Source organism: Thalassophryne amazonica, chromosome 16 (genome assembly GCF_902500255.1).
Source record: "Thalassophryne amazonica chromosome 16, fThaAma1.1, whole genome shotgun sequence".
In the NCBI taxonomy this organism is placed as follows: domain Eukaryota; kingdom Metazoa; phylum Chordata; class Actinopteri; order Batrachoidiformes; family Batrachoididae; genus Thalassophryne; species Thalassophryne amazonica.
The window spans coordinates 86,780,430-86,800,679 of record NC_047118.1 but is presented as its reverse complement, the minus strand read 5'-3'; the positions used below and the strand labels follow the sequence as shown (position 1 = coordinate 86,800,679).

Sequence of the window (20,250 nt, the reverse complement as noted above, 5' to 3'; positions counted from 1 at the left end):
TCGGCATCTGCAGAAATAAGTCTCTGTCCCTGACCCTACGTGTAACAGAGTTAAATCTCAGATAACTCATGTTGCTCAGGGCATTTCATAATTAAAAGCATTTTGATGCAAAAGCCAGTGTCACAACAGAGTTTTATTGTGAAAATCAGTGTAATTGATTCACTCTTGCTTATGTTAGATAATATCTGTGCTAATTCCTTATTTTATGTTAGTTATCAAGTATTTGCTTTTGTTATATATTTATAAGTGTCTGAAACCTGGCTCTAACTGGTTCAAGGTCTCAACATAAAAGTTAGGTCTCACTTCCATTACGCATGCACAGGTTTCAGATAAAGGGAGGTCTCCCCCTGTCTGTGGGGAGGCAGTAAGGTTAGGTTTGTGAGACTAAAACCCACCCACTGTACTACCTACATTGTTTTGTACAAAAGCATTTTGTTGGCCATGTTCGAGATCTTTCAGAAGATGGAGTCCATGTGTGGATTGTGTCTCTGGGGACCCCAGCCTGGTTTTCAGCGTGACTTTCAATACATTCAAACTGAAGGAATATAACAGTTTTGTTCTTTGTAAGGGGCAGTATATTACAACCCCAATTCCAATGAAGTTGGGACTTGTGTAAAATGTAAATAAAAACAGAATACAATGATTTGTAAATCCTCTTCAACCTATATTCAATTGAATACACCACAAAGACAAGATATTTAATGTTCAGACCAAGCATTCATGATATGCACACTCTTAAGGCTATGAAATTTGGCTATTAGTAAAAAAAAAGTAGAAAAGGGGGTGTTCACAATAATAGTAGCATCTGCTGTTGACGCTACAAACTCAAAACTAATATGTTCAAACTGCTTTTTTAGCAATCCTGTGAATCATTAAACTAGTATTTAGTTGCATAACCACAGTTTTTCATGATGGTCTTGTTGGATTTGTGAGAATCTACTGAATCTACTGTTACCTTGTTTCCCATGAAACAATAAGAAATATACTCAAAACCTGGATTAATCTTTATAGTCACATAGCACTACTATTATTCTGAACACTACTGTACATCCCAATCAATGTGGGATTGAGTGCACACGCACCAAGCTCCTCCCTTTCCACGTCCCTATTTAAATATGCAAATCCATGCAAGTAGGCCCTGGAGCTGGAATTCCCCACGCCGTCGCGTCACTTAACATGAACAAAGAAAATAAATTATCCCAAGTGTGTGCTGTGAATGATGTATAGACATGCAGAGATAGGACCCTGTCATGCGGAATACACATGAAGTGGTAAAAAACCTAGTGAGAGTGTGTGTATGAGAGGCTGAAACAATGTAGGCTCCATCGGCTTAATTTAGCATTTAGCAAAAGATGGCAGCGGAGATTCTGCATGAATTGAAGCAATTTCGCCAGGAGAACAGACAGCAGTTTGAAAAGCTGAGAGGTGGCATATAGAGTGCCGCGAAAAGACTGGATGAAGCCGAAAACTGAATTGAAATGGCCGAAGAGGGAATTCAAGTTACGGAAGATGTGGCCTCAGAGATGCTACAGCTATATGTGAGGTTAAATGTGATGTTTGTGGAAATTGTCACATCGGATGAGACAACCTTAGACTTTATGGAGTACCAGAAGAGGCAGAAAAGGACGTTAATTTGTTGTCTTTTGTTGATAAACTTCTTCGTGAAGGCCTCCAACTGTCTGAAGATATGCAAGAAATCGAAAGGGCACACTGCTCACTAGGCCCTCAACCACCAGCTAGCGCACCATCTCGCCATCAAGTTTTTGAGTTTTAAAACGAAAGAGATGCTGCTACACAAAGCCTGGCAAGCAAAAGGATTCAGCTGGGTAGACAGCCTCATAAACCTTGATCATGACCATCCACTATCCACCATCATTAAACAGAGAGAATATGTGATTTATAGGGTTTTGAAAGAAAATCAGGTTAAGTTCCAAACTTTATTCCCTGCAAGGCTACACGTGATGCACAGTGATGGCACCAAAATATATGTTTCAACCACAGAGGCAGCCGGAGACCTTCTTAAGAGAGGCTACATGTTCAAGACGATGCTGGCACCAGCACCAACGTCACTGAAAAAGAGGCTAAAACGACTGTCCTGGACCCGAGTGGACTGACGTAGGACCATGGCTGTTTGAGACCCCACACGAGACACGAGTTACATTCCAGAGAACCACTCCAGGACAACAGCAGATTGAAAGTGGATCTAGTGTGAGTGTCTAGTAATAGTTTTAATAGCGGGTTGAGTGGATTGCCAATTATAAATATACGGGTTCAGATAAAAGCTCCTACAATACTGTGCTTTCAGTCCTTAGTGCCCCCCTCTGGGGCATATCAGGGTCTAATGAAGACACCCCTACATATGAAGTCACTATTTATTATTGTAGTTCTCGTTGTTACTTGAGTTATTATTTGTGTGTGTGTTTTGTTGGTTGTTTTACTCTGCTGTTCTGTGCAGAAAATCGAAGAGTATCATGTTTTTTGTGCTCTTAACCCCCAGTTTAATAAGATGTTTATTAGACCTTTAAAACTTGTATCTCTTAACATAGATGGCATGCTCAATCCCATCAAAAGAGCAAAAATGTGGTCACAGTTGAAAAGAGACAAGGTCCAGGTAGAAGCCCACCTTAGCGATCATGAGCACACCAAATTAAAGAGAATGGGTCACACAAAAGTCTACTTCTCCTCACATAGCTCAGGAAGACGTAGAGGAGTGGTAATTTTGTTGTACAGTGCGGTAAACTTTGAATACATATGTGAATTCAAAGATAAAGAGGCAATACATTATGATAACAGGTAAAATTGATGGGACTTTAGTGAGTCGCTTTAATGTTAACACCCCACCAGGCACTGACTGGTCATATCCGACAAACATATACTTGAAATCACGACAGCAAAGAGCCAAGGTATTTTAATATGTGGGGGCGATTTTGATTATTTGCCTAAATCCAAAAATTGATAGTTCTAATGGTATACCTGACACCAAAAAAAAAAAAAAAAAATCAATCATTACATGAGAGAAATAGGAATTGTAGATACATGGATGGGAAAATTAAAAATCCCCGACAGACTGTGAATACTGTTTACTCTTGATGTTTAAGAGTGACATACAGTAGTGTTCAGAATAATAGTAGTGCTATGTGACTAAAAAGATGAATCCAGGTTTTGAGTATATTTCTTATTATTACATGGGAAACAAGGTACCAGTAGATTCAATAGATTCTCACAAATCCAACAAGACCAAGCATTCATGATATGCACACTCTTAAGGCTATGAAATTGGGCTATTAGTAAAAACAAGTAGAAAAGGGGGTGTTCACAATAATAGTAGCATCTGCTGTTGATGCTACAAACTCAAAACTATTATGTTCAAACTGCTTTTGTAGCAATCCTGTGAATGACTAAACTAGTATTTAGTTGTATAACCACAGTTTTTCATGATTTCTTCACATCTGCGAGGCATTAATTTTGTTGGTTTGGAACCAAGATTTTGCTGGTTTACTAGTGTGCTTGGGGTCATTGTCTTGTTGAAACACCCATTTCAAGGGCATGTCCTCTTCAGCATAAGGCAACATGACCTGAACAACTGATCCATGATACCTGGTATGCGATATATAGGCCCAACACCATAGTAGGAGAAACATGCCCATATCATGATGCTTGCACCACCATGCTTCACTGTCTTCACTGTGAACTGTGGCTTGAATTCAGAGTTTGGGGGTCGTCTCACAAACTGTCTGCGGCCCTTGGACCCAAAAAGAACAATTTTACTCTCATCAGTCCACAAAATATTCCTCCATTTCTCTTTAGGCCAGTTGATGTGTTCTGATGGCAAATTGAAACCTCTTCTGCACATGTCTTTTATTTAAGAGGGACTTTGTGGGGGATTCTTGCAAATAAATTAGCTTCACACAGGTGTCTTCTAACTGTCACAGCACTTACATGTAACTCCAGACTGTCTTAGATCATCCTGGAGCTGATCAATGGGTGAGCCTTTGCCATTCTGGTTATTCTTCTATCCATTTTGAAGGTTGTTTTCCATTTTCTTTCACGCGTCTTTGGTATTTTTTGTCCATTTTAAAGCATTGGAGATCATTGTAGATGAACAGCCTATAATTTTTTGCACCTGCGTATAAGTTTTCCCCTCTCCAATCAACTTTTTAATCAAACTACGTTGTTCTTCTGAACAATGTCTTGAACGTCCCATTTTCCTCAGGCTTTCAAAGAGAAAAGCATGTTCTACAGGTGCTGGCTTCATCCTTAAATAGGGGACACCTGATTCACACCTGTTTGTTCCACAAAACTGACAAACTCACTGACTGAATGCCACACTACTATTATTGTGAACACCCCCTTTTCTACTTTTTTTTTACTAATAGCCCAATTTCATAGCCTTAAGAGTGTGAATGAATACTTGGTCTTGTTGGATTTGTGAGAATCTACTGAATCTGCTGGTAACTTGTTTCCCATGTAACAATAAGAAATATACTCAAAATCTGGATTAATCTTTTTAGTCACATAACACTACTATTATTCTGAACACTACTGTATTTCCACTGGTAAGTTGCAACTTTGGTACCTGCTCACTCTCAGATTAGAATCCTGTAAATCTGTTACTTCACCCTAATTGTAAAACCAAATCTACTCTCTGGCAGATAAATGCAAACATTTTAAATGATAAAGAAATCAAGGACAAATTGAAATTCAAAACTGAATCCTATCTGGACCACAATGATAATGACGAGGTTTTGCCTGTTAACTTATTGGACACTTTAAAAGCTGTGCTCCGGGGGAAATAATTGCGATTTCTTTGACCTTAAACAAGCATAAAAACATATTATTATATCTTGAAAATAAACTTAATAAGGAATTACAGAAAGAACAATTCTACTTGTCTACAGGATTCAGTTAGATTAAGGATACTTGACATGGAGAAGGAGGTAAATGAAATGTGCATGCAGGATATTTCAAAAAACTCCTTTATACAAACAGCAATTTACAATACTGGTAAAAACGCTCATAAATTTTTGTTTACTCAGTTAAGGAAACAACAGGCAGAGAGAGCAATTCATAAAATTAAACATCCTGTAACAAATAAAATCAAGACTGACTTAGAAAAAATAAAATATTGTTTTGAATACTATCTGAAATTATATTGTCAACCTCAAGAAGTCCGACTGAAATTTACTCTTTTTTTTCCACATTAAATCTACCTAAAATTACAAATGTCCAAAACAAGGATTAGAAGTTTAAAAAATGGAAAAGCCCCTGGGGCAGATGGATTTAATTTGGATTGGTACAAGATTATACAAAATTATTTAGTCCCAACATCCAGGGGCGTAGCACCAAATTCTGGGCCCTAGGTACTAGCCATATTGAAGACCCCCCACTGTTATGTTCTTTTTTATTAACGCAAACACCAAATTTCGAATGCGTAGTCATACCAGGTCTAAATCATGTATACCTTAGATAAAGCTGGGGGAGCAATATTGAGTTGGGAGGTCTGGGGGACCAAATTGCACCATTTTCTAGAATAATGGTGCAATTTGGTGCATTCCTGTGCATTTTAACAGACGGGAATGCACCAAATTGCACCAGTTTTTCTAGAAAATGGTGCAATTTGGTCCCCCACACCCCCCAACTCAATATACCTAGCTTTCAAGCGCCGCTCTCTTTTCAAAGAATTTGGTTAGCAGCTGCTTTCCCTCATTTAGTTTTCTTTCCCTGTCCTTTTTTTCTCTTTTTTGAAATCCGGACTTTGATTTTTTAGGAAAGACATATTTTATTTCAGCCTAAACACTAGGGCTGCAACTAACCATTATTTTACTAATCAGTTCATCGGTTGTTTATTTTTTCGATTAATCTTTTTTGTTTTGTTTTTTTACTTACATGTGAGTTTCGCCATTATTTCTTTAAGTGAGTTATTAAAAGGCCTTTATCACACAACATCAACGTTTGACCTTGTAACAAAGTTATGTTATATTCTCGTCAAAAACGTACCTGGAGTAGTGTTTTGTTTTATTTTGCACATACATACATCACCGACACACTACAAAGAGATTTCCATCAGGTGTAGATGCCTACAGCAACTATCTCAACCACTGACAACATATTACAGCAAGAGTCCACAAAAGTATTCTAAAGGCCTGGCGAAAGTGTCTTCTTCTTCTTTGTCTTTTGGCTGTTCCCGTTAGGGGTCGCCACAGCAGATCAATCGTTTCCATCTCACCCTGTCCTCTGTATCTTCCTCTGTCACACCAACCACCTGCATGTCCTCCCTCAGCACATTCATAAACCTCCTCTTTGGTCTCCCTCTTCTCCTCCTGCCTGGTGGCTCCATCCTCAGCATCCTTCTCCCTATATACCCTGGGTCCCTCCTCTGCACATGTCCAAACCATCTCAATCTCGCCTCTCTGACTTTGTCTCCAAACCATCCCACCTGAGCTGTCCCTCTGATATGTTCATTGCTAATCTTGTCCATTCTTGTCACTCCCAAAGAGAATCTTAACATCTTCAGCTCTGCCTCCTGTCTTTTTGTTAGTGCCACCGTCTCTAAGCCGTACAACATAGCTGTTCTCACTACTGTCTTGTAAACTTTCCCCTTCACTCTTGCTGATATTCTTCAGTCACAAATCACTCCTGCCACCTTTCTCCATCCACTCCACCCTGCCTGCACTCTCTTCTTCACCTCTCGACCACACTCTCCATTACTTTTAACAGTTTACCCCAAATATTTAAACTCATCTACTTTTGCCACTTCTACTCCTTGTAACTGCACTATTCCACTGGGCTCCCTCCCATTCACACACATGTACTCAGTGTTGCTTCTACTGACTTTCATTCCCCTTCTCTCCAAAGCATATCTCCACCTCTCCAGACTAGACTCAATTTGCTCTCTACTCTCTCTACAGATCACAATGTCATCTGCAAACATCATAGTCCATGGGGACTCCTGTCTGATCTAATCCTTCAACCTGTCCATCACCACTGCAAACATAAAAAGACTCAGAGCTGACCCTTGGTGTAATCCCACCTCCACCTTCAATGAGTCTGTCATTCCGACTGTGCATCTCACCGCTGTCACACTATTCTTGTACATGTCCTACACTACCCTAACATACTTCTCTGCCATTCCAGACTTCCTCATACAATACCACAGCTCTTCTCTTGGCACCCTATCATAAGCTTTTTCTAAGTCCACAAACACACAATGTAACTCTTTCTGTCCTTCTCTGTACTTCTCCAACAGTATTCTCAGAGCAAACATTGCATCTGTAGTGCTCTTTCTCGGCATGAAACCATATTGCTGCTCACAGATCTTCACCTGTTTTCTAAGCCTAGCTTCTACTACTCTTTCCCATAACTTCATGCTGTGGCTGATCAACTTTATGCCTCTGTAGTTACTGCAGCTCTGTACATCACCCTTGTTTTTGAAAATAGGAACCAGCACACTTCGTCTCCACTCGTCAGGCATCCTCTCACTTTCTAAGATTTTATTAAACAATCTGGTTAGAAACTCTACTGCCGTCTCTCCTAGACATTTCCATGCCTCCACTGGAATGTCATCTGGACCAACTGCCTTTCCACTCTTCATCCTTTTCATAGCAGCCCTCACTTCTTCTTTACTAATCTCTTGTACTTCCTGATTTGCTCTCACCACATCATCCAGCCTTTTCTTTCGCTCATTTTCTGTATTCATCAGCTCTTCAAAATATTCCCTCCACCTTCTCAGCACACACTCCTCACTTGTCAGCACATTACCATGTGCATCTTTTACCATTCTAACCTGCTGCACATCCTTTCCAGCTCTGTCCCTTTGTCTGGCCAATCGGTACAAGTCCTTTTCTCCTTCCTTACTATTCAACTTCTTGTACAGCTTGCAATATGCCTTTTCCTTCGCTTTTGCCACTTCTCTTTTCGCCTTACGCTGCATCTCCTTGTACTCGTGTCTACTTTCTTCATCTCTCCGACTATCCCAAAACTTTTTTGCCAACCTCTTTCTCCTTATGCTTTCCTGGACCTCTTCAGTCCACCACCAAGTCTCCTTGTCTTCCTTCCACTGTCCAGATGTCATACCCAGTACTGTCCTAGCTGTCTCCCTCACCACATCTGCAGTACTTTTCCAGTTGTCCAAAATTGCTTCCCCTCCAAGTCTTCCTCCTTCAGCTTCCACCATCTGATCCTTTCTTGAGCTCTCACTCTCTTCTTCTTCTTTACCTCTAAAGTCATCCTACAAACAACCATCCTATGCTGTCTAACAACACTCTCTCCTGCCACCACCTTACAGTCTCTGATTTATTTTAGCTTGCATCTCCTATAAAGAATGTAGTCCACCTGTGTGCATCTTCCTCCACTCTTATATGTTACCCTGTGCTCCTCCCTTTTCTTAAAGTAGGTATTCACCACAGCCATTTCCATCCTTTTTGCAAAATCAACTACCATCTGTCCTTCCCCATTCCTATCCTTGATACCATATCTACCCATTACTTCCTCATCACCTCTGTTCCCTTCACCAACATGCCCATTGAAGTCCGCTACTATCACCACTCTTTCATGCTTGGGCACACTCTCCACCACCTCATCTAACACACTCCAGAAATCTTCTTTCTCCTTCATCTCACAACCCACCTGTGGGGCATATGCACTGATGATATTCATCATCACCCCTTCAATTTCCAACTTCACGCTCATCACCCTGTCAGACACTTGTTTAACCTCCAACACACTTTTAACATACTCTTCCTTTAAAATGACCCCAACATCATTTCTCTTCCTGTCCTCACCATGGTACAACAACTTGTACCTACCGCCGATGCTCCTGCTCTTACTTCCCTTCCACTTGGTCTCTTGCACACACAATATGTCTGCCTTTCTCCTCTCCATCATATCAGCCAGCTCTCTCCTTTTACCAGTAATATTACCAACATTCAAAGTCCCCACCTTCTAGTTTTCTTCTTCTCCCGCTGTTTGTGGAAACGTTCTCCTCCTCTTTCTTCATCGTCTTCGCTCAGCAGTAGCCCAATTTCCACCAGCACCCTGTTGGGCAACAGCACCAGTGGCGGACGTTATTAACCCAGGCCGCGACCGATCCAGTATGGAAATTCGATTCTTAGTCTGCATAGTTGGTTGGCTTGTTTTACGCCGGATGCCCTTCCTGACGCAACCCTTCTCATTTATCCGGGCTTGGGACCAGCACTCAGAATGTATTGGCTGCACACCCCATGTGGCTGAGCCTGACGAAAGTATGTTATATTTAATAAGATATGTTCATGAAAAAAGACACAAATGTGCAGTTTACGGCATTTTATTTTTTTCTTGTGTAAAAACCCAACTTAGATGTGGTTTGACCGAAGTGGAGGTGACTGGGGGGTAGAAGGTGGGGGTCAGAGGGACTGGAGGGCTGGGAGCAGGCAGGGGGCAGGCGTGGATAAGCCAAAACGGTTAAAGTAGCTGTTTGGCTCCTCTGCGAACCGAGAATCTCCATCTGCAGTCCTGCTGGCACCCTTTCCAAATCCGGAGGCGGTCTTGAGGCATCTCCACACATCTCTGACATTGTTCCAGGCCAGCTGTTCCTCCATCTTCCTTCCATACTCCTTCTTGGCTGCCTGGATCTTCCACTGGAGTTCCTGTTGGACTCTATGCTGCTCCTCTCTGTCTCCTGAGTTGAAAGCCCTCTTCTTCTGGTTCATCAGGACCTTCAGCTCGGGGGTCACCCAGAGGAGGTTGTTGGGAAAGCACCATACCCTCCGGGTGGGCACAGTGCTCTCCACACAGAAGTTCACAGAAGTAGTCAGTGACACACTGGGTCAGGCCGTTGATGTCTTCACCATAAGAGTTTTGAAACATGCTCCAGTCTGTCATTCTGAAACAGCCTCAGCCTCTCAGTGGCCTCTTCAGTCCAGAGTTTCACTGACCTTTTGTGTATTGGTTCTCTTCTCACCCTGGGTGTGTATTGGGGGAGCAGGTAGATGAGATTGTGATCCGAGCGTCCCAGTGGGGGGGAGGGGGACGGAGGTGTAAGCACCCTCCACATTGGTGTAAAAGAGGCCCAGTTTTCTGTTGTCCCTGGTTTTACACGTGACATACTGGGTGAACATGGGGAGGGTGGCTGAGAGGGAGGCGTGGTTAAAGTCTCTGGTAATGAGGTGGTGGGCGTGGCGGTGTTGCGTCTACATTCGCGTGAATGTGCTGTGAATCCGCTCACAGGCAGTAGCAGTGGCATCTGCAGAGGGAGGAATATACGTGCAGAGCGTAATCACACTTCCAAACTCCCGTGGGAGATAGTACGGCCTCATGCTCACCGTGAGTAGCTCCACGTCCGAGGAGCAGATCTGGTCTTTGACGTGAATATGAGCTGCGCTGCACCATCTCCCATTCACATAAATGGCGAGCCCCCTCCTCTCTTTTTTCCGCTCTCCACCAGCATCCTGCCCTCGTGGATGAGTGTGAAGCCGTCCATGTTAATGACCGAGACCGGTACATCCAACCACGTCTCCATGAAGCACATGAGACTGCAGCCCTTATACAGCCTCTGGAAACGGGTTAGCGCTGCCAGCTCCTCGGTTTTGTTGCGGAGAGACCTTAAATTCCCCATGACTACAGACAGAATATAAGTCCTTCTCTGCTTTGTCCGTCCACCTCTGCAGCCTCTCCGTTTCTTCCGTATGTCTGCAGGTATGTCCAGGTGCTCACCATAGCGGGGACCCGGCCCACTGTACATTGAGTCTCTTAGTCCAAGCAGCTGATCCCAGCTATAAACAATGGGACGTCCTGAGCTGGAAACAAAGGGATTTCCCCGCGCTACCTCAAAACGTGCCAAAAGCAGCATGAAAATAATCACAAGAGTGACAAAAGTGGGTTTCCCATGTGCACACTTGCACCAGCGCCATCTTGAAAAAAGTCAAGGTGTACCTGATTTTAGCCCATGAACCACCACCCCCCCTCACTTGTCCCTCCCAGAGGTGACCTGTCCCTCCTCTTTCTTCCACAATCTCACTGCTTCAGCAAGCAGGGGTGCCTGCAGCTGCCTACAGGGGGCGCCAATTTGCCAATTCTACACACAGTGACAAGAAAACCATTTTGTGGCGGAGATGATTTTTTTTTTCAAGTGCTCAACCCCACGGTGCCGCCCCTCCATAAATGCCGCCCAAGGCAATGGCCTGCATGGCCCGTATCAAAAACCGCCACTGCCCAGAACAACATGAACAGGAAGTGATCGCGGCTCACAGCAATTCCCCACTGGAAATAACGGAGAAACAGCCTGAGCTTCTCGCATGTTTACATAAAACAAAAACCTTAACCACGTCTAAAAATCCAGATTATATATTCACCAGAGTTTTAGGCACAATATACAAAGAGTTTTATGTTGCAATGTTAATGCAGTTGTCCGTGTGCAGAGGTTATAGTGCAGCTTTTATCAGACAGTCTCAATCCATTTCTCAATGTTACTGAGATCTCACAAAGCAGCGAACTCTGAGGTTTTGCAGGATTTGAAACCTCAATAGGGCAAATAGCTATAGAAACGTCAGCCAGGATTTTTGCGTGACACACCACACGCACATTTCCACGGTCATTTCACTTTTGATACATCTGAACGTTAGCGTGGAGGTACACCACGTTTTGTACGAGGCCCCAGATCTCCTCTCTGCTCACCTCACCCTACTTCTGCATCAGGTTGCTCGTAGTCAAAGCCTTTTATAGTGGTGCTTAGTGCCTCTGCAGGTACCTCTGGTTACTGCAATATCAGAATCTTCCAGAATTCCACAGTCCTTCCCTGTGGACTTTAACTGCACTTGTTTCTTTTCTATTTTATTGCAGTTTCTTTAACACACATTATTATTATTATTTACATCCCTGTTATAAGTCCAGGTGTTGTAGAGGACACAGATTTCTCCTTGGACGCTCCAGATTTTGTTCACCCACAGGATTTTCCACAGCTTGGTCCATTTCCACCAAAACCTGAGGAACATTGTTCTGGTGACAGTTTATCTGTTCACCTGCTGTGTCCTTTGACTCTTTTTCTGAATCATTCAGTTCATTGTGAAACTCAAAAACAAAATGACATCATCATCATTCACAATGTCTGGATTTAAATTATTTTCTGTCAGTAACTGATTCACGTCTTTTGATACACATTCCATTGACAGACACCAAATATGTAGCAGGACACAAAACCTGCGTAATTAATCTCCCTCCTCCCCTGTAGTTTCCTACAAACACTGCTTGTCCCACAGAGAGACTCCTGAGTCATCCTTTCACCTTTGACTGTTACCTGTCTTTTCAAAAAATAGTTTTACTTGTCATGTATCATGTTAATGTTGGGGTTTTTGTTTGTTCCCTTTTGTGGCTGGGTGGTTTGTGTTTGTGTTTTTTGGGTCTGTATGTCTCTTGTCTGCCTTCACTGTGCTTGGTGGGGGCGGTGCTCGGTGAGTGGGTCACGCCCTGTTCTGGGTCTTTCTACACTTGTTCCGGGAGTATTTAGACGCCACTAGTTGCACCGGGTGTTGCCTGATCGTTGTGCCCTGTGCCAGTGCTTCAAGCTCAGTACCACGTTTTGTTAAGCTGTCTCTTGGTGTTTTGACTGCCTGCCTGTATTTTTGTCTACGCCTCTGCCTGATGTTTCGGTTTTGGTTGCTCTTCTTGGACTGTCTGCTTGTGTACCGAAACTTGCTAAGCACCTCAGTAAAAGCCTCTCTGAACCAGAACTGTTCCAGTGAGTCCTGCATTTGTCTCCTGCCTTCCTCGTCTGACAACCGTGATAGAACGATCAGGCCAACAATGGAGACAGCGGACTCGGATCCATTCCAGCAGGCCGTTCGCTTTCACAGCCGCCAGCTGGCCCAACAAGAAGACCGCATCACTGCTTTAAGCACCAATATAGCTGATCTGGCCACAAGACAGGACGCCTTCATGTCCTCTATCAGCTCTCAGATCAACCAGCTCGTAACCTCTCTGTCCCCACAGACACCGTCTGCCTCGGCAACCACAAACCAGCCACCGATGGGACTGAGTGCGGCCCCGCCGGTACCCACTGCTGCTCCTGATGTCTGCAATCAGCTATCTCGACCTGAACATTTCTCTGGTGAATCCGGAGACATCATACCGTTCCTAACACAATGTGACCTGCACTTTGAGTTGATGTCAGCCATGTTTCCGTCCGACCGGGCGAAGATCGTCTTCATTATTACTCACCTCACCGGCCGGGCCACGGCGTGGGCCTCGGCAGAGTGGAGGAGACAGTCCCCGGCGTGTAGTACTCTCCAGGCGTTCCAGACCGCTCTCCGCCAGGTGTTCCAGCATACGTCACCGGGCCGTGAGGCAGCCCGGTCCCTGATGTGCCTCCTGCAGGGTAACAGAAGAGTTGCCGACTACACCATCGACTTCCGCATCCTCGCGGCTAAGAGCGAATGGAACCCGGCTGCACTCCATGACGTGTTCTTTCAAGGCCTGTCTCCGCAGATCCAGGACCAGCTGATCGCCATCGACCTCCCGGAGCGACTCGACGAGCTAATCGCGTTAGCCATCCGCACCGATCGCCGGCTGGCAGATCGGCCCCGGCGGGACGTGCGAGCCTCGTCCCAGCACGCTGAGTCCGCTCTCCACGTCGGGCCCTCGGCGTCCTCCTCCAGCTCGCTCCCGGCTGCCGCTGATGAACCGATGCAGCTGGGACGAACCCGATTGACCATCGAGGAGCGGCAGCGGCGGAAAGATCAGGGCCTGTGCTTCTATTGTGGTCAGGCGGGGCATGTGGTCACGGAGTGCCATGCCAGGGGTGCCCCCGTGCGGTCACAACGGGTACGCCGGGTGAGTCAACATTCCATTCTTTCCGTCTCTCCCCGTAACATGGTCACTGCCAAGTTAATATCCAAGCATACGTCATGTTCTGTTCCGATTTTTGTGGACTCCGGTTCAGATGCTAATTTGATGCACTCCTCCCTCGCTAGGTCTTTGCACCTCAAACTTCACCGTCTTTCATGACCATTGGGTATACATGCCGTGGACGGTCACGTATTGGGTCACATCACCCACCGCGCGGAGACCGTTCAATTAATCATAGCCGGTACTCATTCCGAAACAATCAGTTTTCATGTCTTCGATGAAATGACGCACTCCGCCATTTTGGGGCATCCCTGGTTACGTAAACATTGTCCATACGTAAACTGGTCCGACGGGCAGATCACTTCCTGGGGTTCCACATGTACCGGGCGCTGTTTTGCTATGACCATCAGGGACGGCAAGGTCCCTAATCCTGAGTTGGCGGGTGTGCCCGCGGAGTACCACAATATTGCCGACGTATTCAGCAAGGTCAAGGCAAAGTCGCTGCCACCGCATCGTGCATACGACTGTGCCATTGAGTTATTGCCGGGCACGAGTCCCCCCGCGGGGAAAACTGTTTTCTCTGACTGGTCCTGAACGTGTCGCTATGAACGACTACATCCGGGACTCTTTGGATGCCGGGTTGATCCGCCCATCATCGTCTCCTGCGGGGGCGGGGTTCTTTTTTGTTGAAAAGAAGGATAAATCACTCCGTCCCTGCATCGACTATCGCGGGCTTAATGACGTCACAGTAAAGAACCGTTATCCTCTGCCCCTAATTGCCTCCGCGTTCGACCTGCTAGAGGGCGCCAAACTCTTCACCAAACTCGATCTCCGTAATGCCTATCATTTAGTGCGAACCAGACAGGGTGATAAATGGAAGACCGCTTTTAACACCCCCACTGGTCATTATGAATATCTAGTCATGCCTTTTGGTTTAACCAATGCACCCGCAGTGTTTCAAAACCTGATTAATGATGTACTACGGGAATGTCTGGGTAAATTTGTGTTTGTGTACCTTGACGATATCCTGATCTTCTCCCCGGATGCGGAAACGCATGTCCGTCATGTGCGTACCGTGCTTGAGACCCTTTTACGCAATCAGTTGTACGTAAAGGCAGAAAAGTGTGACTTCCATAGGTCCTCAGTGACCTTTCTGGGATTCATCATATCGCCTGGGTCTATCCGGATGGACCCAGCCAAGATAGCCGCAGTGCGTGATTGGCCTGTACCAAGGAACCGCAAGGAAGTCCAGCGGTTTCTTGGTTTTGCCAACTTTTATCGAAAGTTCATCCGTAATTTCAGCTTGGTGGCCGCGCCTCTGCATAACAGCACGTCCGTACACCGGCCCTTTTCCTGGACGCTGGATTGCGAGGAAGCTTTTCGAAGCCTGAAAAGACGGTTTACCACGGCCCCAGTGTTGCTCCTCCCCAACCCCGCTTTACAGTTTGTTGTCGAAGTTGACGCCTCCGACGTAGGGATCGGGGCCGTCTTATCCCAGATCCAACCCACAGACCAGAAATTACATCCCTGTGCGTTTTTGTCCCGAAAACTGACGCCGGCAGAACGCAATTACCACATCGGAGACCGCGAACTGCTGGGGGTTAAGGTGGCCCTGGAAGAGTGGCGACACTGGTTGGAAGGGGCACAATTACCGTTTTTGGTATGGACCGACCATAAAAATCTAGAGTATCTCCGTTCTGCGAAATGACTCAATGCCAGACAGGCTAGATGGTCCATCTTTTTTAGCTGTTTCGACTTTGTGTTATCCTATCGACCGGGTACAAAGAACGGTAAACCCGACGCGCTCTCCCGTCGGGGCGAACCTGTGGCTGTACCGGCGGACCCAGGTCCGGTCTTGCCCGTGTCCTGCTTCCTGTCAGTTCTCACCTGGGACATAGAAACCAAGGTCCGGTCTGCTACGCGCGGTGACCCTGTGCCGCGGGACTGCCGTCCGGGGAGACTGTACGTCCCAGATGCTCTTAGGGGGGAGGTGATAAGGTGGGCTCATAACAGCCGTTTTTCGTGTCATCCTGGAATTGGGAAGACAGCCACGATCGTCCAGGGAAGATTTTGGTGGCCTTGGTTACTTCCCGACGTCACAGCTTATGTGGGGGCGTGCATTGTCTGCGCTATGCACAAGTCAACCAAACGCTCACCGTCCGGCAAGCTCCACCCATTACCCGTCCCCACCCAACCATGGTCACATATCTCGGTGGATTTCGTTACCGGGTTGCCGCCATCCAGGGGGCATACTGTTATTCTGTCAATGGTGGACCGTCTGTCCAAGATGGCCCATTTCATTACGCTACCGAAACTCCCATCAGCTAAGGAAACCGCAGAGGCCCTGTTGCACCATGTGTTTAGATTACACGGTTTCCCGCAGGACATCATGTCCGATCGTGGACCACAGTTCGTTTCACACTTCTGGGGTGAGTTTTGTCGACTCCTGGGAGTCACCTCGAGTCTCACCTCCGGGTATCACCCTCAGGCGAATGGGCAGGCTGAGAGGGTCAATCAGGAATTGGAAAAGGGGTTACGTATCCTCGCCTCCCAGCACCCCGCTTCCTGGTCATCACAATTAGTATGGGTAGAGCTCGCTCACAATAGTTTACCGTCTGCCTCCTCTGGTTACTCCCCAATGCACGTGTCGCATGGGTATCAACCTTCTTTGTTCTCTCCTACAGTCTTAACCACCCAGGTGCCTTCAGCCCTTTCCTTAATCCGCCATTGTCGTCTAATCTGGGAGCGGGCCCGACGAACGTTACTGCGCTCTTCAGCGATCTACAAGGCTGCTGCCGACAGGAAAAGGACCCTAGAACCACATTACTCCCCGGGACAGCGGGTTTGGCTCTCCACCCGGCACCTTTCCCTCCGTGGTCTGCCACGGAAACTTGCTCCTCGGTTCGTGGGGCCGTTTCCCATCATGAGGGTGATCACTCCGGTCTCTGTCCGCCTTTGTCTGCCCCGGACTATGAGGATACATCCCACCTTCCACGTCAGCCAGGTCAAGCCTGCTCGGTCCTGTGTCTTGTGCCCTCCGGCCGTTCCCCCGCTTCCCGCCCGGTTTGTGGCCGGAGGCCCGGTTTTTACTGTGCGCCGCCTTGTGGGGTCCCGGCGGCGTGGGCGGGGGGTGCAGTACTTGGTGGACTGGGAAGGTTATGGACCTGAAGAACGCTCATGGATTCCTTCTCGTTTCGTTTTGGATCCTGGACTGATCGCGGACTTCCATGCTCTGCATCCTGGGTTCCCCGGGCCGTCAGGTGCCGGCCGTTGAGCGGGGGGTCCTGTCATGTATCATGTTAATGTTGGGGTTTTTGTTTGTTCCCTTTTGTGGCTGGGTGGTTTGTGTTTGGGTTTTTTGGGTCTGTATGTCTCTTGTCTGCCTTCACTGTGCTTGGTGGGGGCGGTGCTCGGTGAGTGGGTCACGCCCTGTTCTGGGTCTTTCTACACTTGTTCCGGGAGTATTTAGACGCCACTAGTTGCACCGGGTGTTGCCTGATCGTTGTGCCCTGTGCCAGTGCTTCAAGTTCAGTACCACATTTTGTTAAGCTGTCTCTTGGTGTTTTGACTGCCTGCCTGTATTTTTGTCTACGCCTCTGCCTGATGTTTCGGTTTTGGTTGCTCTTCTTGGACTGTCTGCTTGTGTACCGAACCTTGCTAAGCACCTCAGTAAAAGCCTGTCTGAACCAGAACTGTTCCAGTGAGTCCTGCATTTGTCTCCTGCCTTCCTCGTCTGACAACCGTGATATTACTAGTGTTTTTCCAGTTGTCATGTATGGCATATTTCAGTAACCAAACAAGAAATTTGCAATATAGTGATGCAAAGACAGACCACCAAGTGCTCCACTTTTGGCTAAGGACCTTTTAAAATTTTGCACCAGCCCCTCTGCCAAACTATCTGAGGCTGGGTTCTGATGTGCTACACAGCATTCAACTTCAGAAATGTCTCAAATTCACTTGCAATGAACTGAGGTCCGTTATCAGTTAAAACCTCTTTAGGTAATCCATAAGCAGAAAACAAGTTCCTCAAAATGTTGATTGTTTTGCACGTGGTAGTAGTTTGCATGTGGATTATTTCAGGCCATGTGGCGTATGCATCCATCACTACAAGGAACAATTGCTTCTTAGACTCTGCAAAATCAAGGTGTGTTCTCTCTCATGGACCTGAACCCTACTTCCATGTGTGTACTGGTGATGTAGTTGGAACACTGTGCTGATGTTTGCAGATATCACACTGATTTACCCCATTTTCAATGTCTTCAGCCAATGAGCTTCTAGCCAAGGACGTTGTTCTGTTGGTGGTGTAGACAAAATAACAAGGCTTAGCTCTTACTCAACATTTCTTTAACAGAACAACAGCAGGTGCATCAATGACTCATTACCATGAACAAAAGACTTGTTCATGGTAATGAGTCATTCACGTCATCAGGAGAGTCGTCAAGGGAGCCATCAGGAGAGGCGTCCGTCCCATCATTAGGAGGGACAGCTGCCCTGTCATTAGGAGGGTGCTAACTAGAGCACAATAGGTGCTAATTAGAGCTGTTGTTTAGTCACTAGCCTATAGCAGTCTGCCTCTCGGTAGGAGGGGTCTGGTTAGGTTAAAAACTCCAGCTTTTGTGGCTTCTGCTTATTCTTCTCTACTAGAGTCAAGACAGAAGTCAGACTACCAGAGCAAGAATTGTAGCTGAGGAAGCTTCTGCGATGTGAAGCGAAATGTCCTCACGTCAAGCAACCCAGTCCAGTCGAAGATTCAAGCTTCTCTACTATGGAAACCACCTGGACAACTGAGAGCCTACACAGAAACATTGTCTCCAACTGCGAGTCTGGAAAGTTTAGCACCTCTCTTTTTGTCATTATAGCACTTACTTTTGGCCTGCTTCAGAGCGACTCTGGATCTCAATGTGTTGTAACGTCCTTTGTGATCCAGTTGTGGCAGGATGTGGAGCTTGGTTCTCATTGGCCTTCCCCTGAGAAGATGGAATGGAGACTCCTTCATTGTAGCATGCACTTTGGAGCATGACAGTCACTGTAGGCTTCCACAGCTTTTGAGCTACTTGTGCTCCTTGGATACAGTCTTTGAGCACTCTGTTGAACCTTTCAACTCATCCATTAGCCTGGGGATGGTAACCACTCGTTTTTCTGTGTTTGATTCCTTTCTCCCTCAGGAAATGTGCAAAATCACCAAATGTGAACTGCAGGCCATTATCAGTAGTAATAGCACAGGGGTTACATTCACGTGCAAACACAGTGGATGGGAAGGAAAGGATAGTAGATGTAGTAGCATTTGGGGTGGAAGCTACTTCATGCCACTTACTAAAGTAGTCCACCAAGGTGATAGCAAATCTACAGTCCTGTGGTCCCCGTTCAAATGGACCCACAACATCCACCACCACATGTTGAAAGGTGCCCTCAGGCTGTAATGGGGTATTAACACTGCCATTCATGGCAGTGTTAATACCAATTGCCACACATTCACTAAAAGTGCTGAATCACTTAACAAACAGAATTTTCAGTTGTCAAATTGCCTTACAAATACAGATTTATTTGTAAAAAGCAACACACACATTATAGTAAGTTGTGTTTTTCTTTTCTTTTCACCTATACTGACCAACCACTGATGACAGGAAACTAATTTTCCCATAATGCTTTTCGGCATGTGTGTGTCTGTAAAATGCTAAAACATTCAAAATCAGTGCATTATTTTAAAACTAAAACATAGCTGTTATTTTCACTTTGTAAAACGACAGAGGTGACGTTAATTTCAATAACTTGTCCGGAATTAGTTTGTTTAAAATTCTAATCATAAGTCAAAACTGTCTTGCTGTGCATGACTCCTGTCATATGTCTGTATGGTTGTGAAAATAATTTTTTTTTTTTTTGCTCCCTTTCCTTTCTCTCTGGTCACCAGGTCTCTTTTGCTGAGAGAAAGCTGATCTGAGACAGAAGCGCTGGCTCATTGTTGTTTCAGTAGCTGCCAGTGTGCTGGGTTAATAATAAAGGTTACTTGTTCAGCTTTTAGCTGTAACTTCTGCTAAAGTTTTAGGGGTTTATTGGTTTAGCTTTATAAAATTTAACTTTTCAGGTAGTGGATTAATGTTATGGTAGCTGTGCCCACCACTGCTCCCCTGCACAAATCATCTGTTCAATTTCATGCCTACCTGAACATAAGTCCAATCCCCCCACACAAAACCTCTGATCAGGTTCCTGGCTTGTCAAACATCACCCCCCCCACCACCACCACCACCATCACCACCAGAGAGAGAGAGACACACACACACACACACACACACACACACACACACACACACACACACACACACACACACACACACACACACACACACACACACACACACACACACACACACACACACACACACACACACACACACACAGGGTTTGTTCCAGGTTTCAATGAATAAATGAAAAAAACAA

General features: G+C 45.7%; 1 protein-coding gene across 1 annotated transcript in view; it reads left to right on the top strand.

Moving 5' to 3' along the window:
- The window catches only part of LOC117528782 (multidrug resistance-associated protein 1-like), a 231,537-nt gene extending 217,128 nt beyond the window's left edge, over positions 1–14,409 (top strand). Inside the window, exons 19-21 of the mRNA XM_034191407.1 lie at positions 10,421–10,473; positions 12,672–13,800; positions 14,173–14,409. Of these exons, the coding sequence (XP_034047298.1) occupies positions 10,421–10,473; positions 12,672–13,800; positions 14,173–14,409 (1,419 nt within the window). The remainder of the gene's footprint in view (positions 1–10,420; positions 10,474–12,671; positions 13,801–14,172) is intronic.
- The last annotated feature ends 5,841 nt before the right edge of the window (positions 14,410–20,250 follow it).